General features: G+C 31.5%; 5 protein-coding genes across 8 annotated transcripts in view; 3 read left to right on the top strand and 2 right to left on the bottom strand.

The window, feature by feature from the left end:
• The first annotated feature begins 1,366 nt into the window (after positions 1 to 1,366).
• On the top strand, positions 1,367 to 7,143 carry LOC134834667 (tripeptidyl-peptidase 2). Its single transcript, XM_063849405.1, has 7 exons — positions 1,367 to 1,506; positions 1,775 to 2,012; positions 2,128 to 4,030; positions 5,003 to 5,269; positions 5,334 to 6,456; positions 6,509 to 6,713; positions 6,766 to 7,143. Exons 2-7 carry the CDS (start codon positions 1,851 to 1,853, stop codon positions 6,985 to 6,987), a joined length of 3,882 nt encoding a protein of 1,293 aa, XP_063705475.1. The 5' UTR covers positions 1,367 to 1,506; positions 1,775 to 1,850; the 3' UTR covers positions 6,988 to 7,143.
• A 3,305-nt stretch (positions 7,144 to 10,448) lies between these two features.
• Positions 10,449 to 15,756, bottom strand: LOC134833354 (dual specificity tyrosine-phosphorylation-regulated kinase 2). Its single transcript, XM_063847651.1, has 6 exons — positions 13,965 to 15,756; positions 13,103 to 13,181; positions 12,659 to 13,038; positions 12,221 to 12,599; positions 12,033 to 12,159; positions 10,449 to 11,267 (listed from the first exon to the last, which is right to left on the bottom strand). The coding sequence occupies exons 1-6, from the start codon at positions 14,889 to 14,891 to the stop codon at positions 10,676 to 10,678; spliced, it is 2,484 nt and encodes an 827-aa protein (XP_063703721.1). The 5' UTR covers positions 14,892 to 15,756; the 3' UTR covers positions 10,449 to 10,675.
• A 142-nt stretch (positions 15,757 to 15,898) lies between these two features.
• On the top strand, positions 15,899 to 17,065 carry LOC134833550 (uncharacterized). The gene is made up of 4 exons (XM_063847903.1): positions 15,899 to 16,057; positions 16,120 to 16,253; positions 16,314 to 16,707; positions 16,767 to 17,065. The coding sequence occupies exons 1-4, from the start codon at positions 16,048 to 16,050 to the stop codon at positions 16,961 to 16,963; spliced, it is 735 nt and encodes a 244-aa protein (XP_063703973.1). The 5' UTR covers positions 15,899 to 16,047; the 3' UTR covers positions 16,964 to 17,065.
• LOC134833552 (uncharacterized) lies at positions 17,024 to 17,790 on the bottom strand. The gene has a single exon (XM_063847904.1). The coding sequence runs from the start codon at positions 17,702 to 17,704 to the stop codon at positions 17,168 to 17,170; it is 537 nt and encodes a 178-aa protein (XP_063703974.1). The 5' UTR covers positions 17,705 to 17,790; the 3' UTR covers positions 17,024 to 17,167.
• Positions 17,791 to 19,680: 1,890 nt separating this feature from the next.
• LOC134834747 (calmodulin-A-like) overlaps positions 19,681 to 24,117 on the top strand; it is a 30,834-nt gene continuing 26,397 nt past the window's right edge. For 2 of the 4 annotated variants that reach the window (XM_063849507.1, XM_063849508.1), the window contains exons 1-2: positions 19,681 to 19,882; positions 21,892 to 21,977. In XM_063849507.1, coding sequence (XP_063705577.1) covers positions 21,939 to 21,977 — 39 coding nt within the window. In that variant the 5' untranslated portion in view covers positions 19,681 to 19,882; positions 21,892 to 21,938. Of the gene's footprint in view, positions 19,883 to 21,891; positions 21,978 to 24,117 lie in introns of those variants that run through there. The other 2 variants (XM_063849505.1, XM_063849506.1) reach the window with 1 other exon arrangement.

Raw genomic sequence — 24,117 nt, forward strand, 5'->3', positions numbered from 1 at the left:
TTTGTTTTGAAAACTAAATCAAGAAAAAAACTGTGTCAAAAACTATGTCAAAAACTGTGTCAAAGCAATTTTTGTCAAATCTTGCTCCAAATGGATAAAAATTTGTCAGAGAGCTTTAATTTATCATTTTTAATCATTTTATAACTCAAAACTGCTAAAAAATTGAAACTGAAAAAAATTTTTTCCTTTGACATAGTTTTGTTTTGAAAACTAAATCAAGAAAAAAACTGTGTCAAAAACTATGTCAAAAACTGTGTCAAAGTAATTTTTGTCAAATCTTGCTCCAAATGGATAAAAATTTGTCAGAGGGCTCTAATTCCTCATTTTTAATCATTTTATAACTCAAAACTGCTAAAAAATTGAAACTGAAAAAAATTTTTTCCTTTGACATAGTTTTGTTTTGAAAACTAAATCAAGAAAAAAACTGTGTCAAAAACTATGTCAAAAACTGTGTCAAAGTAATTTTTGTCAAATCTTGTTCCAAATGGATAAAAATTTGTCAGAGAGCTTTAATTTATCATTTTTAATCATTTTTTAACTCAAAACTGCTAAAAAATTGAAACTGAAAAAAATTTTTTCCTTTGACATAGTTTTGTTTTGAAAACTAAATCAAGAAAAAAAACTGTGTCAAAAACTATGTCAAAAACTGTGTCAAAGTAATTTTTGTCAAATCTTGCTCCAAATGGATAAAAATTTGTCAGAGGGCTCTAATTCCTCATTTTTAATCATTTTATAACTCAAAACTGCTAAAAAATTGAAACTGAAAAAAATTTTTTCCTTTGACATAGTTTTGTTTTGAAAACTAAATCAAGAAAAAAACTGTGTCAAAAACTGTGTCAAAGCAATTTTTGTCAAATCTTGCTCCAAATGGATAAAAATTTGTCAGAGGGCTCTAATTTATCATTTTTAATCATTTTATAACTCAAAACTGCTAAAAAATTGAAACTGAAAAAAATTTTTTCCTTTGACATAGTTTTGTTTTGAAAACTAAATCAAGAAAAAAACTGTGTCAAAAACTATGTCAAAAACTGTGTCAAAGTAATTTTTGTCAAATCTTGCTCCAAATGGATAAAAATTCATCAGAGGGCTCCAATTTATCATTTTTAATCATTTTATAACTCAAAACTATTCAAAATCAATCAAAATTTAATCTTTCTGAATTTCAAAATTAAACAACTAAAGAATTAAAATTAAAAACTTATTTACCAAAATAGCTGATCTAAGATTTCCATGAGTGATCATCAGACTTCATTAATGAATCGTCCCATACCTACTAATTCGCCTACATGCTAATTCATCAATTCATTCCCATCGCGAAGCAAAACAACATTCCCAGCTACTTTCTTTTTATCTTCAGTCTTATTCCATTCTCGTACGTGGAAGGTTGCTGCCTGTCGTTCCGGTTCTCAAAAGAATTCAATTTTAAGCATTGTCATCGTCATCGGTTTTGCTGAAAATCACAAAATACTATGCAACCAGCATAAAATTTCAATTAGTAGTAAACAGGTGTGTACATTTTCAGGGCTTTTTTGTCCTGCGGAACTTGCGAAATTGAGAAAAATTCACTTTAAAAAGTCGAAAAAAAAGTTCTGTACGATCCAGGAGCCGTATATGTGTGTAATGTACTGAGATTTTTCAAAACAAACAAAGATAATCTCAGTACGAACTCAATTTTTATCGCAAAATCCGACAATTTTATCTCTTAAAATTAATTTTGTCTCTTAAAATTCCAAAAATTACCTTAAAATTAAATTTTTAAAAATTTATCTTGCAGGATCAACAAAAGCCAATTAAAATTTAGTACCGTAGCATCGATCAAATTTAGACAATATCCAAAATCAACCCGAAAAATGGACAATTACGTTGACAAAAAGTTCCCCATAAGTGCTCTCGTGCCAAAAAATGAGACTGGAGTCCTCAGCTTTCTCGCAAAACACCCCGAATTCAATGGAAAAAATGTAACAATTGCTATTTTCGACTCCGGAGTAGATGCTCAATCCAGTGGACTTCGTGTAAGTTAATTTTTTTGTCAAATCATCAACTTTCCAACCAAATTTCGATGATTTAACGCTAAAATTGCGACATTTCCTGTTCATTACTCAAAAAAAAAATAATTTTTTATTTTAGAACGTACCTGGAGGTGACGTCAAAGTCGTTGAACGTTTCGATTGCAGTGGCTGCGGCGACGTTGATACGAGCAAAAAAGTTCAAATCACCCCGGAAGGCACGATTCAAGGATTATCCGGACGAAATTTGCGTATTCCTGACAATTTCAAAGCCCTTAACCCATCCGGGGAGTATCGGGTTGGCTTAAAATCCTTTGCTGACTTGTGCCCTTCACGCATTCGCGAGAAACAAAACGCAGATTTCAAATTGAAAAACTGGGAAGCAAGCCACAAAAAAGCCTTGAACGAAGTTGCCAAACAAATCGAGGATTTTGAGACGAAAAATCCGGTTGCCACGAATTTTCAGTTGAAGGAAAAGCTGCAAAAAGAAGATTTAGATGCAAAAATGGAATTTCTCGTGCAACAAGATAAGAAATTGGGCGATTTGCGGTTCTCGTATGACTGTGTCGTGTTCCATGGGGGCGACGAGGGATGGTTAACGGTAATTGATACGACCGAAAATGGCGATTTGGAGAATGCGTTGCTCGTGCACGAGTATTCGACGCATCAGGAAATGGCTCGAGTGGATGATTACTTGACGATTTCCGTGAATGTTCATGACAACGGAAATATTTTGGAAATTGTGGGGATGTGCAGTAGTCATGGTACGCATGTGGCATCGATAGCGAGCGGATATCACCCCGAAGACCCAAATATGAATGGAATTGCACCGGCGGCGAAGATAGTTTCGCTCGGAATTGGCGAAGGACGTCTCGGGAGCATGGAAACTGGCACGGCAATCGTGCGTGCCATCATCAAAGTCATGGAATTGTGCGAGGCAGGGAGGAAAGTTGACGTTATTAACATGAGTTATGGCGAACACGCGCATTGGTCGAATGCGGGACGTGTCGGGGAACTCATGTCGGAGCTCGTAAATCGGTATGGCGTCGTTTGGGTTGCTTCGGCGGGCAATCATGGACCTGCTTTGTGTACAATTGGCACGCCGCCAGACATTTCGCAACCAACATTGGTCTGTGTCGGAGCTTACGTCTCACCTGACATGATGGAAGCTGAATACTCGTTACGACAAAAACTCCCGGGAAACGTTTATACGTGGACTTCTCGTGGTCCCTGCATCGATGGCGGTGCCGGAGTGACAGTTTGTGCCCCTGGAGCTGCGATTGCTTCCGTTCCGGAATTCACAATGGCAAAAGCGCAACTCATGAATGGCACGAGTATGGCATCGCCGCATGTCGCAGGAGCTGTTGCCTTGTTAATTTCCGGTTTGAAGCAGAAAAAGATCGCTTACACGCCGTACAGCATCAAACAAGCACTCGAAAACACCGCAACAAAACTCGACCATGTCGATCCCTTTGCACAAGGAAACGGCTTACTAAACGTCGAAAAAGCCTTCGAACATCTCTGCGAGTACAAAAATCGCCAGGAAAACGAAGTTCGTTTCTCCGTCGCTGTCGGCAGTAACAACGCCAAAGGAATCCACATGCGAACGGGAGTTTTAACCAAACCCGAGGAATTCACTGTCACCATCGAGCCTGTGATGTTCAACGAGAAATTCGCGTCGCCCAAGGCGAAACTCGATTTTAACGTGCATTGCACACTCGTTCCGACAGCTTCGTGGGTGCAATGTGGCGGATTTCTCGATTTGTGTTACACATCGAGATCATTGGCAGTTCGAGTGGATCCCACAGCGTTGCCAGTTGGAGTTCACAGTGCCGCCGTTAAGGCTTATGACTCGACCTGCGTCGAAAAAGGACCGATTTTCGAGATTCCTGTGACAGTAGTGCAACCGAGACAGATGGAGGCAGCGACACAATACGAATATTCGCCACGAGAAGCGGTGCTGTGCAAGCCAAATACGATTATTCGGGACTTTTTCCAGGTGCCAAGGCATGCGACATGGGCAGGTAAGAGATAATTTGCTTTAAAAAAAGGTATTTTTAAAGAGGAGAATTTTTAAAATGTGCATTGGGGCAAAAAATATAAATTTTCATTGGGTCAAACAATTAAGAATTTACATTGGGTGTAAAACTATAATATAAAATGGGTCAAAAAGTAAAAAAAGACTCAAAATTTAAAAATTTTCTTATTAAAGTTTTTAAAATTTGAAGAAAAAATCAATTTTGCACTGGGACGAGATCTAAAATTTGCATTGGGGTAAAATTTTAAATATAAAATGGATGAAACTGGGTAAAATACTTTATGGGACAATTTTTATTAAGTATTCAATAAGACAAAAATTAAAATTTTGCATCGGGTCAACAATTAAAAATTTGCATGGGGTCAAAAATTGAAATGTTCAATGGGTCAAAAAGTAAAATTTAAATATTTTACGTTAAAGTTATCAAAATTTACAAAAAAATTTGCATTGGGATGAAATCTAAAATTTGCATCAAAATTTAAGAATTTGCATTGGGTCAAGAAAAATTTTTTGCATAAGGGTAAAAAGCAATAAAAACTTTTTTCTCCTTAAATTGTCATTTAAAATTAATCAAATATTAAAAATTTAAATTTTGCACTGGGTCAACAATTTAAATGTGTATTGGGATAATTTTTAAAATGTGCATTAGGTCTTATTTTTTCTCAAAATTTTCATTAAATTAAAATCAAAATGTAAAAATTTAATTCAGACTGCGTTAAAATTTTTCTGTGTATTGGGACAATTTTGTAAAATGTGCATTAGGTCAAAAAGTAGAATTTTTATCAAGATTATTAGATTATTAAAATTAATTAATAATTTAAAATTAAATTATTAAAAAAATTAGAGAAAAATTAAAGATAAATTCTAAAAAAATGTAAACTGGGTCCAAATTTAAAAATGCTCACTGGGTCAATTATTAAAAATTCTCAATTTTCTCACATTTTTCTTTAAATTTCAGTTCTCGAATTGACATCTGACACCCCAAACGACTACGTTGGAGGACGATTTTGGATCCACACTCAACAAATTCTGCCCAACAAGTATTGCAAAGCGCTGGAAACACAAAAGATGCTTACCGTCAATTGCGAAAATTATGCCCAACATATCTTCAAATGTGCCGAAGAGAATGTGCTTGAGGTGTGTATCGCCAAATATTGGTCCAGCTATGGCGAAGTACCTCTCAAATATCGGATTAAATTCCACGGAGTTAATGTTAAAAATGCTCGTGAGTCAAAAATTTCTCAATTTTTTCAAAGAAAAATTATTTTATCTCAATTTTTACTTTTTAGATGTCATGCACAGTGCCTCCGGAGTTCATCGCATCAACTTGACAAGTCTCTTATCCGAGGAAATTCTTCCCGCGATCACCCTGAAAACGGCTGTGATGGTTTTGAAGCCGACGGAAAGTAAAATAACTAGTCTCAGTGCGCGCGATGTCGTCCCTCCTGCTCGTCAAATCTACCAAAATATCCTCACGTACACGCTTCACGTGACAAAAGCGGCGGAATTAGCGATTTACTGTCCTTTGCTGTACAGCGTTTTGTACGAATCGGAATTTGAGTCGCAACTGTGGATGATTTTCGATGCGAACAAACAGATGATGGCTTGCGGCGATGCCTATTCCAACAGTAACTACGTGAAATTGGACAAAGGTGACTACACAATTCGACTTCAAGTGCGTCACGAGAAGAAAGAATGCTTGGAAAAGGTGTCAGAAGCAACTGTTCTCGTCAATTTCAAGTTGGCGAGTTCATTATCGCTCGACGTTTACAAATCTTTCAATCAAGCCGTCATCGCAGGCAAGAAAATCACCACGGCGCAACTTCTTTCGGGCACTTATCGACCCCTGTATGTGGCTCCGTTGAGCAATGATCGTCTCAACAAAGCCGCAATCCCGCCGCAATGCTCCTGGCTCGAAGGAACTATCGTCTATGCCAAGGACGAGGCAACGCGCAAAGTCGATACCCACCATTTTGAGTATATTTTGACGGAAGGACCTGCAGTGAAGAAGAACGGCAACAATAATAACGCCAATAAAGAACAAAAATCCAAATTTGACGAGTACAAGGAGACACTTCGGGACTTCCAGATACAACAACTGGCCAAATTGGACACGGAAAACGCGGAAATGCTCTATCAGGATTTGCTAAAGAGCTTCCCGACGCACCTTCCCATTCACATGTCAATGTTGAACCATTTAGACACTGCCAACGACTTGAAAACGCAACTTCCATGGACATGGAAACACAATTTGGCGAAATTAAATGAAACGGATATCGAAACATTGACCGAAAAATTAACAAAAATAGAAAATTTGGCAAAACTCGTAATCGAAGGCACCGACCAAGATGCGCTACTCAAATTTTACGGCATGAAAAGTGATCAGAGACCGGATGCAGCAAAGATCAAATCGTAAGTTTAATTTTTTTTAGTCTAAAATCCATCTAAAAAAAAATTTTTTTAGACAAATGGACAAACAGAAGCAAACTTTTATCGACGCCCTCATCCGAAAAATCGTGGCATCAACAAAACTCCAAATTTTAGCTCAATTGAACGAAGTTGGTGGCGACGAGGATCTCCTAAATCTCGATTTTGCCGAAAGTTACGTCGCAGAAACGCAGAACCTTTATACTGAATTAGGCAAATTTGTTGATTACAATGATCAAAAGGTACGTTTTTCAATTATTTTATAGATTTTTTTGTAAAAAAATTTTTTTTTAGGTAATTTTATTCTCATTATGGCACGCATTTGTCTTCCATCACACGGGACGTCAATTAAAGTACCTCACAAAAATGTACGATGACAAGCCGCAACGCGAAATTCTGGAAGAGCAACGTTTGGTGGTTAAAGGGGAAGAATTTACCGAAGCCTGTGACAAAATTGCACAAAATATCGAACGTATGAGTATTACTGCCAATCCACAGGGATTCCGTGTGTTTTAGGAAAATTTCATTTTTGCACAGACAATGTCATGGTGTGACGAATTTTTAGCTTTTTATAACAAAAAATTACTAATTTAATAGTTAAAAGTTCTTTTTCTTTTGTAAAAATCCCGTAGCAATGAAATAAATTAATAAAAATGGGAGATGAACAATTAATGATGAGTTTTTTTTTGGTTTCGAAGAGCTAAAATTTTTTTTTAAATAAAAAATTGGAAAATTTATAAAAATTTCACTTATTTTTTTGAAAAAACTGAAATTTCTTCATTTTAAACAAATTTTTGAAAAATTTCAAACGGAATTTCATCGAAAAATTTATTTTTCTAATTTTTTTAGAAAGCTAAGGTCGAAAAATTTTAAAAAATTAAATTAAAAAATTTAAATTTTTTTACCATCTCATGACGAAAATCAGAAACAATTTGTAAGATTTACTAAATTTTTCAGATTTTTTTTTTTTATTTTTAAGTTTTTAAACGTTCGAACTGAGCATAATTTACTGATTTTTATGTCAAATTTTAGTTTTCAGAATAAAAAATATTCCGATTTTCACCACTAAAAAAGCTAAAAATATAAAATTTAATTAAAATGAGTCTATACAAATTAAAATTGTTGAAAAAATCAATAATCTGATATATTTTTTTATTTGAATTAAGGCCGCTCCAAACAAAAAACTTTTTTTGAAATTAATACATCCATCAATTTTTCAACAATTTTTATTTTTTAAATTTTAAAAATAGTTTTTTTTTAATTTTAAATTTTTTAACAAAAATTTTTTATGTCAAAATTTAGTCTTCAAAATTAAAAAATTGAAAATATTTTTTTAAATTTAATTAATTTAGTACGTAATTTAGTATTAAATTAGGTAATTTTTTATTTTTATTTTTAATTTAAAAAAAATAAAAATTTAAAATATTCCATAAAATTTTACCTTCAAATTTTCTCTTTGCCTTTAAAAAAAATCAATAAAAATCACATTTTTTCAATTTTTATACAAGTATGCATTTTGCAATGTTTTCTTTATTACTTTTCACGATTTCTATATCATCAATTGATTTTTTTATTCATTATTTATTTATATTGAATTGCTAACACAAGACCTTTATAATGATAATAATAACTATAAGATAGGCTAATTTTTCTTTATAAAAAAATTATATTTATTTTTTTACAGTCAGATCATTTATTTTCCAATTTTATTTTATTATTTTTTTTCTTGTTTTTTCTCTAGTTTAATATTTAATTAAAAAATATAGGATTTAAAAATTAAAAAAAAAATCGCATTGCAGATTAATATTTTAAGTTGGCAACTTTTGTTTTGTGTTAAGTATTTTTTTTTATCTTGTAGTCATTGATCAGGATATCGTTCCATATTACAAAATTATAAAATAATTATCTACACATTTTTTGTTTGCTTTTTTTCATTGATAAATCTACATTTGATTGTATTTTGCTAGAGCGTGACGATTATTTTTTTTAAATATGTTTGCGTACAATATGCTTACTTTTTTCAATAAATGGTATTTTTTGTATAATATTTATTTTTTTTATATATAGACACTTGAAAAATTTATTTAAATTGTTCATTGTTTATTTTATGTGTTTTTTTTATATAACTTTTTTTTTATTTTTTTCTTAAAAGCAAGCATATTTAACATCGATCATCCTTTATTTTTTTTAATTTTTTTAATTAAGTAGCAATTATTCTATTTTTGTTTGATATAATTTTATTTTTTTTTTTTAATGTAATGATCACTCTTTAATTTTCTGTTTTTTTTTTGAAAAATAATAAAAAAAATTAATTAAAATTCAAACAAAAATTGGTTCTGAAAAATAGCACCTAAACATTGACGCAACAAGTTAAATGCCGTAATTTTTTTAAGTAATTTCCCTTGCAACAATCTTTTGAGTATCAAATATGTTACAATTTTAGCCATTTAGAAGTTTGTCTATTCTAGATTATTATTTTTTTTACATTATAATCTCAATTGATCAGTCAAAACTAAATTTAAATTGTGTTAGTAAAAAAAAATTTAAACTAAAAATTAAATTTTGTTAATTTTTTGGAAATTTATTTAAAAGTAAGGTCTTTTTTTCTCCGGAATTTGTACAGCAGTGTAACTTTTATAACCTTAAAAATGCTTAAAAATTAACATTGGCTAGTGAATATTTCATTATTTATTTATTATTACTTTTATTTCATCACAATTTTACGTAAAATTACAAAGAAATAAAAAAAAAACTTAAATTCGGAATTGTTTTTCGTGTTTGTATTGATTAATTTAAAAAAACGCGGGAAATGCTTGGATTGTCAAAAGATCGCGCCAAAATTGATCAGATGATCGATTTTTCAAAAATAATTAAATTATATTTTATTTATTTTCTTTGTTAATTCTTTATCAATTAAGATTTGAAGGAATTTAACAAAAAATAATAGATCTTTAGTGATCTTGATCTTTTGAGTAGATCTATGACGCCAACGATCAGTTGATCAAAAAATTTAAAATTATTTGAATTTCAGATCTAAATAATTAGTTTTGAAATTTAAAATGCTTAAAATTAAAATTTTTTAAAAGAATTGACTCAAAATTGATTAAATTTGAAGAAGATCTTTAATGATCTTTAGTGATCAGTGACGATCTTTCAGGATCTTCCAATTTTAATATTTTTTTTATTAATTTTTAGATAAAAATTTCAAACTAAATTCAAATTAAAATATTTCAAACAAATTCCACAGCGATTAAAATTTTTCTGTGATCTCAAGATCTCTTGATCGCGATCTTACTTTTGACATCCCTAATGAATACTGTAAAATGTCTATTTTCTGTTTCTTTTGTATCAAGGTATGAATGCTTAATATTTAATTCTGATTCGAAAAAAAAAACTAAAACGATTATCGATTTCATTGTTGATTGCACTTAACATTTTCTTTTATCTATTCATAAATTTATGACAAAATAATACTGAGTGCCCTAAAAAATTTTGTTTTCGACCAAAATTTCGTAAAAAATCTAATTTTTTGTAGCAAAACTCTTGATATGACTTGATTTATTTTTTAATATTTTTTTTCTGACAAAGAATAATTGGTCCAGCAATCAACAATCGCGGTCAATAATTTGGTGTCATGTGTGTTCTGTGTGTGGTGATTTTTTTTTAAGTAATATTTTTATTTTTTTTTTATAACAAACACCTAAAAACATGCTTTGTTTAATAGTCCAACCCTATTTCGTGTGCCACACAGTACGAGATCTATTTTTATTATTTTTTTTTATGTTTAATGCTTACTTTTAGTTTTATTAATATTTTTTTTTTAGTATTTCGTGCAATCGGTCTTTTTATTTATTTTAAATTTGCTCCAAAAAATTTCAACACATTTTTATAAATTTTACGGAAATTGCTTTTTTTTCGTTTCCAGTTTTTTTTTCACACACGTTTTGTTAATTAATAAGGCAATTAATAATTTTTTTGTTTATATTTAATGTGTTCACTTTACAAAAGCTTGGTAAGCATCGTACGACGTCAAAACAGATTTCGAAAAAAAAAATTAAAACAACTTGTCTGACAAAATACAATGTCAGTCGGAAAAAAAGAGAGAAAATTTTAACTTTTAAAAAAATTAATGAGAAGATTTCCCTAACATACACTTTTTTTTTACTTACGACCTACGAAGAACTTACAACAGGTTGTCGTGTTGTTATGTGATTGTGTTCCGTTGCCCGCCAATTATCGGTAATTTCGTGGTGCCCGTCGATTGTAACAAACTAAGCCCATTTGTGGGATTGCTTCCCGTGGCGGCATTCAGTGCGGCACTACTTGTCTCGATTGCCGAATGATGACTGCTGAGGATGGGACGAAATGTTCCGGTAGCGGATGATTGCGGTAGGCTGGTAAGTGACGAGGATGATTGGAGTGTGCGTGTAAATGTGCTGTAGGTGTTGCCGGCGACCATGTCATCGTTTGACGTCGCCGAAATTTGAACGCGCAACTTATTTGGCAGCGTTGCCATCTTGCTGTTCGGCCCATTGAGGAGTTCGGTGCGTTGGAGCGTGGCAACGTTCGCTGTCGTGACTGGATTACTTTGATTGCTCGTATTGCTGTTGCTTGTCGTGTTGCTGCTCGAATTGCCGGGTACAGCGAGGACGATGCTGTCGGTGTTGTTTTGCGAATCGCCGCCGCCATTCGCCTTTGTTGCGGAGGAACTCGTTGAGGAGCCGTTGTTACCCGATGTTGATGGTAGACTCGAACTTCCGCTACCATTCGGTGGTTTAGGTAATCGTCGTCGGAACCTAAAAAATGGTAAAAAAAAGAGTTTAAAAAATTTTTTATCAAAATTTACCACACTTCGAAGAAAAAATTCGGTAATATTAGTGAGGAGTACAAAATTGTGAAATAGAAAAATTAGTAAATTGGGGAAAAAATATGACAAGTAAGAAAATGCGACAAAATATGTTTGTTATGAGTAGTAAGAAAATCAAGAAAAAATTATGAGGAGTACGCACACGAGTAGAAAAAATTAAAAATTAAGCTATGAGGAGTAAGAATTCGAGTCATACAGAGCAAAAAAAAAAAACCCTGAGGAGTACGAAATTGAGAAAATTTCTTAAAAAGTACGAAAATGAGAAGAAAAATATGAAAAAAATAACAATTAGGAGTAACAAACTTGTTAAAAATTAGACATTAGCAGTACGAAAACTTAAAAAGAACTCATGAAAACATTTGAAAAAAAAAAATATGAGGAGTAAGAAAATTAGACATAAAAGTCATAGTGAGCAAAAAAAAATCCTGAGGAGTACGAAATTGAAAAGAAAAAACGAAAAATTTGTAATGAGGAGTAAGAAATTGGGAAAAATTTCATAAAAAAACGGAAAAAATCGTTAAGCGAAAAAAATTGATAAAAAATAGAAATGTGAGGAGTATGAAAATGAGCAAAATGTCATAAGTAAAGCAAAAACGGGGTAAAATAAGTAATGAGGAGTAAAAATTTGAGAAAAGAGGAACTTGAGGAGTACGAAAATGAGAAAATTCGTGAGAACTACAAAAATTTTACTCACCAGGAATGTTTGAGCGCTTCTGCGGGCGTAATTCTCTGATGCTGATCCCATTCCAGACAACATTTTAGGAAATGTAAAAACAATTGGTCGTCACATCCTTTCAATGCGCGTTTCAAATCACGAGATCCTAAAACCCAAAAAAAATAATTTCAAATTTTTTCACTAAATTTCCTTCATTTTCTTCTTACCTGGAGGTCCTCTTGGCTTTCCACGTCTCGAAAAACCGCCATAAAACTCAACTTTTCCCTCTTGATTGATATTCACGCTGCAATATCGCGGATATCCCTTTGCCGTGATAAAATTCTTCGCGCGTTTCGACGAATCCAGAACAGCTTGCGGCGGCATCCCGAGTAACTCGATCATGCAAGCTAGCTGATCTGCCTCATCTTCGCCGGGTAACAAGGCGTAACCGGTATAAAGTTCGGCCAGGATGCATCCGAGAGACCACATGTCGATCGCCATGCTGTACTTGCCGCCGAGAATTACTTCGGGCGCACGATAAAAACGCGATTGGATGTAAGTGTAAACGCGTTGACTTTCGTAACAGGAAGAACCGAAGTCAATAACCTAAAAAAAATGAATTTTATGAGATTTTTTCAGAAAAAATGAAATTTTTAAGAAATTACTTTAATTCCAGATCGTCCCTGTTGCTTGAGCAGTATATTCTCTGGCTTCATATCACAATGAATGATTGAATTTTTGTGCAACGCATCCAAGCATTGCAACAGCGAATGTGCAAATTTTCTAACTAATTGTAAATTAAATCCTAAAAACTTGTTTTTCTTAATCAGTTCGTACAAATTGATATACAGCAGTTCGAATGTTATGCACATATGATTACGGAAGATGAAGTAATCATAAATGTGGATTACGTTAAAGGTATTATCACGATCTTGTTTACGTAAATGCAGTAGGATGCGAATTTCTTCTTGTGCCTGTCGGAAAAATCGCTTTTCGTTACGAACCATTTTTAAGGCTACGTGCTCGTGTGTCTTGTGATCGTAAGCTAAAATAAGAGAAAAAAAATCAATTTTTATTTTTTACAAAAAAAAAAAAAAGTAGAAAGTTACCTTTAACAACTTGTCCAAAGCTTCCTTTTCCAATAATTTTAAGCACCTCATAGCGATATCCAATGTGATCGTGTGGAATCTTTTGGAAAAAAAAATTTAAATTTTAATATTAAATTTTTTTAAACATTTTTTTTAATAAAATTTTACAGAATTTGAAATAAAACTTTAAAAAATTTGAAATTTTCAGATTTTTTAAATGAATTTTTATATAAATTTTCGAAATGAACTCTTCAAATTTTTAAAATGAATTTTAATAAATTTTCGAAATGAATTTCAAAAAAATGAACTTTTAAAAATTTTTAAAATGAATTTTTATAAATTTTTGAAATGAACTCTTCAAATTTTTAAAATGAATTTTAATAAATTTTTGAAATGAACTCTTCAAATTTTTAAAATGAATTTTAATAAATTTTCGAAATGAACTCTTCAAATTTTTAAAATGAATTTTAATATATTTTCAAAATGAATTCTTCAAATTTTTAAAATGAATTTTAATAAATTTTCAAAATGAACTCTTCAAATTTTTAAAATGAATTTTAATAAATTTTCGAAATGAACTCTTCAAATTTTTAAAATGAATTTTAATAAATTTTCGAAATGAACTCTTCAAATTTTTAAAATGAATTTTAATAAATTTTCGAAATGAACTCTTCAAATTTTTAAAATGAATTTTAATAAATTTTCGAAATGAACTCTTCAAATTTTTAAAATGAATTTTAATAAATTTTCGAAATGAACTCTTCAAATTTTTAAAATGAATTTTAATAAATTTTCGAAATGAACTCTTCAAATTTTTAAAATGAATTTTCGAAATGAATTTATAAAATATCTTGATCTTATAAAAATTCAAAAATTCACTCACCTGAATATACGACCCTTGCTCATTATCGTAATCCGAATTATTGGGACCAATGATCCCGGGTCGCTTCTTCGCATTAGCACCAATAAAGTAAATTTCGGAATATTTATAAATCTCGTGATGCTCATAGGGCGTCAACTTGTTCATATAAAGCGCCATAACTTGTTGCGGTGTCGCTACCATCGGTTTCGGCTTAACGGGCGTCTTTGTCGCACTCTCTGCCGCTTCCGTGCCATTGCTCTGCTGAATAACGTTGTCGTGCGTTGCCGCAGTTGTCGTCGTTGTCGTAGCTGTCGCCACGGAACTCATCTTCGCCAAATGTTTCTTTTGTTCTGCCGACGTTATAATACTAACATGACTACTTGTGATTTGATGATGATGCTGCTGCTGCGATGGCAAGTGATTTGTCTGGGGATTGTTATTCAGGCAATTTGTGCCGTTGCCGTTGTTGGGCGTCGCGGCGGAATTGAGAATGGCCTGGGCGAAGGAAGAAACGTTCGCGGTTGAGGAATGCGGGATTTTTGGAGCGGTGGCGACGGCACAGAGATTTGTCGTAGAACTGGATTTGGAAGTGTTGTTGCTGAGCGAAGAGCCGCCTGAGGTTTGGGGCGACGACGTTAGCTTGACGATACTCTCGACGGAGTAGAGACGATTGTTTGTGAGGGAAGATACGATGGAATTGCTGCCGGATGACGACTGAGACGACTTTGACATCGAGTAGGGAATGGCACCTAATGAATGATGTTCGTGGACACCGGAATGATGATGATGGTGATGTTGATGCGTGTGCGACAACAGATCGCCAGTGCTGCTGTTGTTGCCCAGGAACAGTCCGAAGAGAGATTGATGCTTTTGCGGGGTCGCTGATTGTTGTTTTTGCTGCGTTGTTGCTGGTATTTGGTCTGCGTTTTGCATTACCGTCTTAACCATTCCTTATCGCACCACGAACGATTGTCCTGCTTGCTACTTTCTCCCGTTTAAGAGTTATTTACTGCTCATTATCCACGGAGACGGAAAAAAAATTTACAGGAATTTTGCGTGCTACCAGCTGACTTTACAAAAAACGGAGAAGAAAAAATGGTCTACAACGCACGCAAAGTGTTTCGGACAATCTTTTCTTCTTCTTATTATTTTTTTTTTTTGTATTCTTTACTCCTCTTATATGATTATTATAATTTTTGTATGTCGTACGTTGCGTCGTCGTCGTCGTTCTTCGAACGTGTGTGTGTAATGTTACTCTTCTTATTACTTTTTTTTTTACAATAAGTTACACTGACCTCTTGTTGCTTCTATTTTATTATTATTATTATTTGTATCCCTGCACTTACACTGTTGTTGTTGTTGTTGTAGCAGCATATGTGAGCACATACAACGAATACACAGAAAGCGAACGACGAGCTAATAAGTCGTAGCCATTGTTATACTTATGCACACAGAACAGCGAAAAGAAGATGAATGGAACTTTTTTTTTCCTTCTTTTCCGTCCTCGGATCGCTTTTTTCCCGTTTTTTTAGGCGTTACCGCAAGTTCGGGATGCCAGCTCGCGCGTGAACCACGACTTTTTCTCACTTTCACATATGTTTGAATCTTTTATCAAGTCCAATAACTTTTTTTTCTCTTTCAAATTTCTTTCAGTGTCCAACACTCCAACAAGGAACGACAATTTTTCGGGGCACTTGCTGGACTACAGTGCGGTGCGACGCAATTTTTACCTGTTTCTCGGTGCCTTGGGAATGCTCTAACGTTGTTGTGTGCCAAATTTTCACGGAAGGTCTCTCAAATGGCGAGCATTTTATAGTTTTTTTCAGCACTTTTGCTGTGTATCAAAATATCTGCGAGACGAATGAGCGTGATGGCGATTTTTTTCAGAATAAAGCATGAATTAGCGTGAAATTATTTAGTCGTTGAATCAGCAAAATGGCGATTTTCGATGAAATTTAATGTCAATACAAAAAAAAATTCACAGAAAATAAGCATCATTTTGCTCGAATAGTTGCTAGGCGATCCAGAGTCTGCGTGAAAAGTTCTGCAAATAGATGAGACAAAGAAAATTTTCGTGAAAAATTGAGATTACTGCGTATTTAACATGTTAGAAGGTAATTTTTGGCACCTTTTTAATGTTTTGATTGTGTTTTAAGAAGCCGCTCTCTCGTTGCAGGTTGGTATTGTCGCGCTACAAAGGCAGCTGAGGACGAAATGGGCACAAACCCCTCGATGGATAACAATCACGGATCTGAAAACTACAAAGCAAAGTACAGGGAATTAAAGAAAAAGTTAAAATACTTACTTTACGTGAGTTTTTCCCGATCCTTTTATGCTCCACAGAATCTAGAACCTTCCCTTTCTCCGCAGGAAAATGAATATTTCAAGGAATCTCTGAAGGCAAGTCAACAACAACTGCTGAAAGTGAGCCGAGATCGTTCCTATTTGCTCGATCGCTTGCTAAAATATGAGAATCCCGAAAGTGAGTTGAGTGACGATGACAGCGATACATCGGTTGAAGAGCCAATTCCGCCGCCGCAGACAAATATGGGCAAGAAACGCAAAACAGTTGACGGACAAAACATTCCAACGAACAAACGACCTGACGGGCAACCCAAACGGAAGTACACGAAACACAAGCAACTTGCGGCGCAACAGCAGCAGCAACAACTACCGCAACCAATACCGCCACAGCATCATCTGCCGATGCCTCAACCGACTTTGGTGTCGGCAAATTCGTCGCTGATGTCGAATAATCATCATAGTAAGTGATTTTTTTTTCGAGATTTTCAAGCAGTTTAAAAGAAATTCTATTTTTTTCAGCAAATCCAATTTTGCAAGATCTCAATTTGAACACGGAAGACGTACAACGACACCTTGAACTGAAACAATTTGACACCTTGGATAACGTAACAATGTCTGTACCTCAGGAAATGTTCAGCAGCGAGTCTTCCAATATGGAGGAGAACGAATGTTTGAGCATGGGTCACGAAACCGTCGAAACTTACATGGAAAATTAACTATGGTTTTAATTATTTTCGTAGGTAAGGTGAATATTTAAAGAACAAAAAAAAATAAAGTACTTTTTATCAAACAAGAAGAGGCTTCTTCTTCTTTATTTTTAACAAGAATTGACTCTTAGAAAAAAAAAACTTGGCAATGTTAGTTAAATGTACGTTAAGTACGTAGGGAAACCATTTTCATTTTGTAACTTTTACACTTTTCTAATCATTTTTCATTAACTCATCCATGTAAGCGCCCTCCATGAGATTTTCCTTTGGAATGTTAAAGACCTGCAATAAGTCATGGAGTCGTTTCTCGCCGCTCTCAACACTTTCATCTGGCTTCAAGACTGCCTCAAACTCCAAAAAGTATCCCAAACCATCGACATTGTCCAGATGAATGCGAGTTCCTTCGTGCAAGAACAAGTAACGCTCTTTCTGAACCTTTCCCTTTGTGCCAATAGACTTGTCGAGCATCTGTTCCATCGTTTCCGGATCCTCAAGGTCAACTTTGTGAAATGAACTTAACTTTGGCCCTCCAACATCCGGTCTGTCGTAGTAGATTAACTCGGATTTCTTGTGCAGCAAATAGCGGAGCTTAAGACGTCCTTGCTTCGAATGGAAGAAGATGTCGCGCTGCAGGATAATTTCACCCTTGCTCTTCGTTAAATTACTTGCAAGTTCAATGAGTTGTTGCCATTGCTCCTTGCCAGTGAGACGCGCTTTTATTTCAACATTTCGCAGTAATTTGGCACACATGTTTCTGGTAGAACGAAGATTTATTGTTAAATCGATAAAAAACAAAATCACATATACAGTACGAAGGTAAGGAAGATGGGTTGGAAATGTCAAATATTTGCCGGTTGTTTGTTAGGGGAGTTAAAAAAAAGAAAATGTATCTTAATGGATATATTTGTCTGTCCGTTTGTTCTAATATGTGACAAAAAAATCGTATGTTTTCTGTATATGGTAAATGTGGTAAGTAGGTTTTTCTTTTAAAAAAAATCAATATTCTGCTCCATAATAACGATAAGTACTTTAAAAATTAATTATTTAAGAAGACATCTTTACCTGACTTTCCGTACTGCTCTTACCGAAATCATAAGACACAGAAGGAAGCCAAAACAATATTTTATTAAGATCATTTAATATTGAATTCATAACCAATAGGTAATTCTGAAGATTAAATAAAAGTTTTTAATTCTTATGAAAATAACTGGTTATGGGCGCAGTTCCTCGATAAACTTCTTGAACAACAAACAATTACGTTTCACGTAGCATTGAAAGGATTAGCTGGCGGACGACCTCCAACGATGAATAAATAAGGCGTTTCAGATGAGATATGATGATATTTAATTTAAAATCAATACAAAAAAGAATTAATTTGGCTGTTGTGCTAAATCGGAAGTACTTTGATTGTCTTGGATCCGATTGAATGACATCAATCTGGTCTTCGGATAGTGCAAAAAGTGTAGAAAATCCAACTGAAAAATCCAAAGGAGACAAACAAAGAATAACGATAAATATTCAATCATTTTGAGTTCAAAAGAATATTTTTTTCTACAAAACTTTTTCAAAAAGCTTCAATATTGAAATTATTTCTTTAATGATAAATAATATACAAATGCAAAGAAATTTTAATCGACATACCTATCTGAAATCGAAGATACTTTTAAAATATGTTCAAAAAACTGGAGTATATATTTAAGAGCTAATTCATTGAACATATTGCATTAATGATATATATTTGATACAGAAATATTTAAAATATGAAATTTGTTTTGAAATTTGAAAACTGTAACTAAATACGCTCTATTCTATTTCACTCATTTTTAGAGGGTGAGTTCTTACGAAAAAAAATCTATGAAACTATAATTTTAAATGAACCGTTTCTTTTTGACAATTTTCGTATCATAAAAAATATCAAAAGTAAAAAAGCCGAACAATGTCAAAGATTTTTTGTTACATTATTTTTTTATAAAATTGATATTGTATTTTAATACAATTTTTTCTTCAGTATGAAATTTTTAATACAATTCAAAATCTTTTGTTATTTTCGTAATTTCGTTAAGAGTTAAGAATGGAAAATCAGTAAATTTTAACAAAATTTAAAATGAAACAAAATTCATCAATTTTCGCAACGACAAATCATCCAAAAAACCATTTAAACGCACCAAAATTCCTACGACGTTGCCAAAATCAGTTGTTCCGTTGCGTTTCTGCGCCTGTCCTATTCCTATCTCAATACAACTCGCATTGTCCTCCGTACACATTGCAAATTATTTTCTCAGATTCTTTTTTACATCTCGTGAGCGCTCGTTAACTTCTTATCATCGCCATTCACTCAAACATATGACATCCGTACGAAGCCTAGGGAGAAAACGCAAATTTTGCACCGTTTACGATAAAAAATGCGTTCCTGCGAGCGAGAGAACCAATTTTCGCACACACACACACAACTTTTATTATGTTTTAACGAGCAAACTTTCGTTATCTCTTCACGTAATTCGTCGCCGCCCTGTTGGCTTTTCTCCATTCACTCATGCGACGAGTATCGATAGCCAGACGAGGGAGAAATAATAGACGTTTTTTTGTGTTAGGCAGAATAATATAATTGCAACTAGTGGTTTTAGCCATATACACTCATTTTTTCTGCAAATATTGAAGAGAAAAAGCTTTCCCGTTGTTATTATTACTTCTGGACCGCAGTAAGATGCCATAAGCAGGAAAGCAAACAAACAATTAGTTAGAAATAAATCCATTTTCACTTCCCACACTGTTTCTGTCTTCAAATAGAAAAAAAAAATCAAAAGTAGTGAAAAAGCCTTGTAAACTTAGAAAAAATTACAAAAAGTGAGGAAAAAAGGTGCCGTGAATTCTGAAAAAAAGTAGAAGGACGTCATTGTACAACCTCTAGATAGAAAAAAATATTACAAAGTAAAGTATATTTTTTCATGTAATTTTTTTTTATATTCATTCTTCTAAGTCTAAGTAGGTAATAAAACTGAATACGTGAACGAAGTAATAAAAAAAAGTAAAAGAATTTTTTAACATGCATCGCCATATATCGTATGAAAAAAAAAACAAGAAAGAACGAAAAGTAAAACGCCATTCAAAGTTAATGTGTAACAAAAATTACTGACCTTGAGCAAGTGGAATTAAAAGTACAAAGAGTTTGTAGAATTAATACTCGAACATCCCCCTTATCACAAGCAATAAAATTTTCCCTGCCTGTGAATTTTGTGATGTGAATTGATTACATCGATTATATACCTGCCTGCGCCTCGTTTTTAAAGAAAGTAAAAGAGAAAAAATGATATGTACATAATCAGCATACCCGACACACAGCAAACTTACTGTGTATATTAAACGAAAAGTTCATAAGCAGACCTCCTTTCTCACCTTTCCATCGACTATACTTGCCTACTTTCTTTCCAATAAAGTAAAAAAAAAGAAAAATAAACTTTTGCTCGGTTCAATATGTTGCCATTCGCACAGAACTTCTTGCGTTACATATTTATATCGATAACGAATTCATTGGCGTTGATTGGAACGAACGTGAGCGCTTTTATGTAACTCGCGATGAAATGTGTGAACTTTTGTCAGCTTTGCTTTATTTATTTTAGAAGTGTAACGCAAAGTAACTTAATTAATTCTGTTTATATTTTATGGGTATTTTTCCGACGATAAGAGTCGGGGAAACGTCTGATTATTTATTTTTTTATGCTGCTACATGAGTTAGGTTTTATGATATTTTTTTTTGTGTTACACAAGCAGTCGTGGGAAACTTTGGAGGTGCGTTGATTGAATAAATATTAAGTTAGGAGATTACGGTTGAAGAGTTTTAAAATACGGGAAGGGATTCCACAAAAGTTTGTTATTTGATGTGAAGTTTGAATTTTCCTTGAAAAGCATTAATTTAGAGGAAAAGTAAAATAAAAACTTAATTTTATTTATTTATTTTATTTTATTTTTTGATAAAAATGTTTAATTTCAAAAAATTGTAAACTGATCTAAAATAGGATTTTTTACGTCATTTAGGCTAAATTATTTTTTAATTTATTAATTAAATAATTTAATTTATTAATTTAATAAATTTAATTTATTAATAAAAAATTTAAATGAAAAATTAAATTAAATAAACTATAATTAAATTTAATTTAAATTTTAAAAATTAATTTAAATAATTTAATTTCTACACAAATATAAAATAAATAAAAAAATTTGATTTTTAAAATTAATTAAAATTTTCGCAAAAATTTAAAAAAAGCTTTAGATGTTTCAATATATTTTTTTTAAAAGTAATTTTAAATTACATTCTACGAAGCTGAATTTATTATTTTTAAAATTCATATATAAAAAAAATAATAAAATTTAAAATAATCGCCAAAAAATAATTTTTAATTATATATATCAAATATTTATATTTGAAAATTTAAAGAAATTAAATTTATTAAATAAATTAAAAAAATCTAAAAAAAATTAATTAAATTAAAATTATTTAATTAAAAAAAATTAAATAAATTTAAAAAAAAAATTAAATTTATTAAAATTAAATTTATTAAAATTAAATTTATTAAAATTAAAATTTTTTAAAAATATTTATTTTTTTATATTTATTTATTAAAATTAAAAAATTAATTTAATTTAATAATAATTTTTATTATTTTTTTTTATTTTAATTTAAAATTCAAGAAAATTTTAACTTAAAAAAATTATTAAAATTCTCAAAATAAAAAAGTTTATATAAAAAAAATAAATAAAAAATAGCAAAATCCTTTATTTAACCGAACTCCGTAAAAACCCGTTCGTTCACTCTATATTTTTCAACTTTCTTATCGCAAGGATTTTCCAGACACACAATAACAGCAGATATTCAACCTTTATTGTTCTTTTTATCCACAATAAAATAAACAATTTCATTTTTCTTTTTTTTCTTCTTCAAGGTAATTTTGCCAGCACAACTTCCAAATCAACAAGGCAGCAAAGCAACATGAAAACCTCGTCTTTCTCATTGCGTGTTATGCGACGTGTAAGTTTCCCTCTGTTTTTATTCCTTCATTTATTTACAAAAGAAACACACAAAATTAAAGCACATTCTATCTCGCATCTGGAAAAAAAATGAAAAATTCTGTCTCTCTCTTGCCTCTCTTTTTTTCCTGTGATAAATTGTGCATAAATAAAAAATAAGAAAATGTAAATAAAAAAAAAAAAAAATACAAAAATTACAATGAAAAGTGTCAAATGTTAGATTTTATATTTTTATGCTTAACAAAACATGCATTAAGATTTTATTTTACATTTTTTATGTGTTGTTAAGTAAAGTATCATTTCAAAAGTACAAAGATACAAAAAAAAATGTGGTTGTAAATATTTGTTGTGAACATTAAAATAAATAAATTGAAGAAGAATTCCGTGCCGAATCTGCATGATGGTCACACCGAACGAATAAATAACAGCGGAATTTGCATTTGCGTTAATGTTTAACTTCAGCAAAAGGGGTTTCTTTGCCTTTTTTTGACGTTGCTATTGTTGTTGTTGTAAATAAATAACTAAATGTTAAGTGGAAATTCACTGCAGTCGGATATTTTACTGCAAAACACTCAAAGTCATTACAACTTTTTTTCTTTTCCAAACTCACGTCCGTGAAATGAATGCGACTAATTTCCGTCGTTGTCGTCATTAAGTGTAACCTTTCGCCTTTTGCGAAAAAAAGGATTAAAATGACCATTCACGAAAAAGAAAAAAAAAAGTTTTCATCGTTTTAAATTGCTCATAATGACCTTTTTTTCGAATATTTTTTTTCTTTTAATGGACGACATCTAATTAAGTCGCGTGACCAGTTTTCGCCTATTTTTCATGAAAAACCAACTCAGGAGAGAGTGTCACCAAATGCGAGTCATGCCATTTAAATTATCATAAAATTAATGTGCATAATTAAGATATTCAAAATTAAATTTTAAACAAAAGAGAGAGGGAAAAAAGTGTCCTTGCAGCAAATCAGTCAAGTTTGAAAAAGCGAGTGAAAAAGTTCATTAATTCACGTTTAGAAAATAATGTGAGGAAGCGATTAATAAATCTTGCTTGCGTTGGCGTTGTTGTCGTGTTTCGTGAAAGGTATAATTCTTTAATTTTTTCTCACTTATGTAAATTTGTGTGTTTTGTGCCATTTGGCGTGGAGATAAGGAAAAGGCTGCGAATTTCTGAGAGGATTGTGCGATATGTCGGTTTGCGTGGAAATGTATATCGAAGAAGACGACGTTGAAGGATCAAGACGGTTTTCACTCTCTTTTTCTCGCAGTTTACTCGCATGTGTGATAATGTGTAGCATGTACCTTAGTAAATTGAAGAGCGATTAGGATGGACATTTTTATGGAAAAAAAATTAAAAGTTGCTGAATTTGAGATTTTTTTAAATTTAGCTTGATTTGAACTTTTGCTTGATCTGAATTTTTTTTTTGCAAAATTTGAGTTTATAATTTTTTTTTTATAAAATCTTAAAAAAAAAATTATTTATTTTTTTTTTTAATTTAATTTTTGATTAAAAGATAAATGATAAAAAAAAAACAAATTTTTCCAATTATTTTGTTAGAATTTTAATTTTTATTAATTAATTTTATTAATTTAATTTAATTTTTAGTCGAAAAATAAAATAAAAAATAATTTTAAAAAATTATATAAAAAAGTTTTATGCTTTTATGAATAAAATTTAATTATTACCTAATTGTACTCAATTTTTTATATAATAATTTTTTAAGTTAAAATCAAATTTTTCTTTTTCAGTTTAAATATTAAAATATAGAAATCAGCTTTAAAAAAAAAATTTCAGTAAATTTGTTAAAAATAATTTTTGAAATTTTTTGAGTAATAAAAACAAATTTACCTAATGATCATATTCAAAGTCAAAGTTTATTTTTATTTGTTTTTTATTTTATTTAAATTAAATCTAATTTTTTGTAAATTTAATTATATAATTAATACTAATAGTTATTTTCAGCAGGCTAGTGAAGGTCAGGATTTTGAGTGATTTTTTTTTTAATTTAATATTTGATTTAATTTAATATTTAAAAAAATAACGTTTTAATATTTTATTGCTACAATTTTATTTAACGTGAATAAAATTTTCAATAAAAATTCAAATCGAATTTTAAAATAAAAATTTCAATGTTTTAA

The sequence above is a fragment of the Culicoides brevitarsis genome, chromosome 3 (genome assembly GCF_036172545.1).
Source record: "Culicoides brevitarsis isolate CSIRO-B50_1 chromosome 3, AGI_CSIRO_Cbre_v1, whole genome shotgun sequence".
NCBI classification, from domain to species: domain Eukaryota; kingdom Metazoa; phylum Arthropoda; class Insecta; order Diptera; family Ceratopogonidae; genus Culicoides; species Culicoides brevitarsis.

Coding starts and splice junctions, on each gene's coding strand:
- LOC134834667 (XM_063849405.1), top strand. CDS start 1,851: ATGGACAATTACGTTGACAAAAAGTTCCCCATAAGTGCTCTCGTGCCA. Junction 5,270..5,333: donor AGTTAATGTTAAAAATGCTC/GTGAGTCAAAAA, acceptor TTTACTTTTTAG/ATGTCATGCACAGTGCCTCC. Junction 6,714..6,765: donor TTGATTACAATGATCAAAAG/GTACGTTTTTCA, acceptor ATTTTTTTTTAG/GTAATTTTATTCTCATTATG.
- LOC134833354 (XM_063847651.1), bottom strand. CDS start 14,891: ATGGTTAAGACGGTAATGCAAAACGCAGACCAAATACCAGCAACAACG. Junction 13,182..13,964: donor AGCAAGGGTCGTATATTCAG/GTGAGTGAATTT, acceptor TTTTTCCAAAAG/ATTCCACACGATCACATTGG. Junction 11,268..12,032: donor GAAGCGCTCAAACATTCCTG/GTGAGTAAAATT, acceptor ACCATTTTTTAG/GTTCCGACGACGATTACCTA.
- LOC134833550 (XM_063847903.1), top strand. Junction 16,254..16,313: donor AGTTAAAATACTTACTTTAC/GTGAGTTTTTCC, acceptor CTTTCTCCGCAG/GAAAATGAATATTTCAAGGA. Junction 16,708..16,766: donor GATGTCGAATAATCATCATA/GTAAGTGATTTT, acceptor TATTTTTTTCAG/CAAATCCAATTTTGCAAGAT.
- LOC134833552 (XM_063847904.1), bottom strand. CDS start 17,704: ATGTGTGCCAAATTACTGCGAAATGTTGAAATAAAAGCGCGTCTCACT.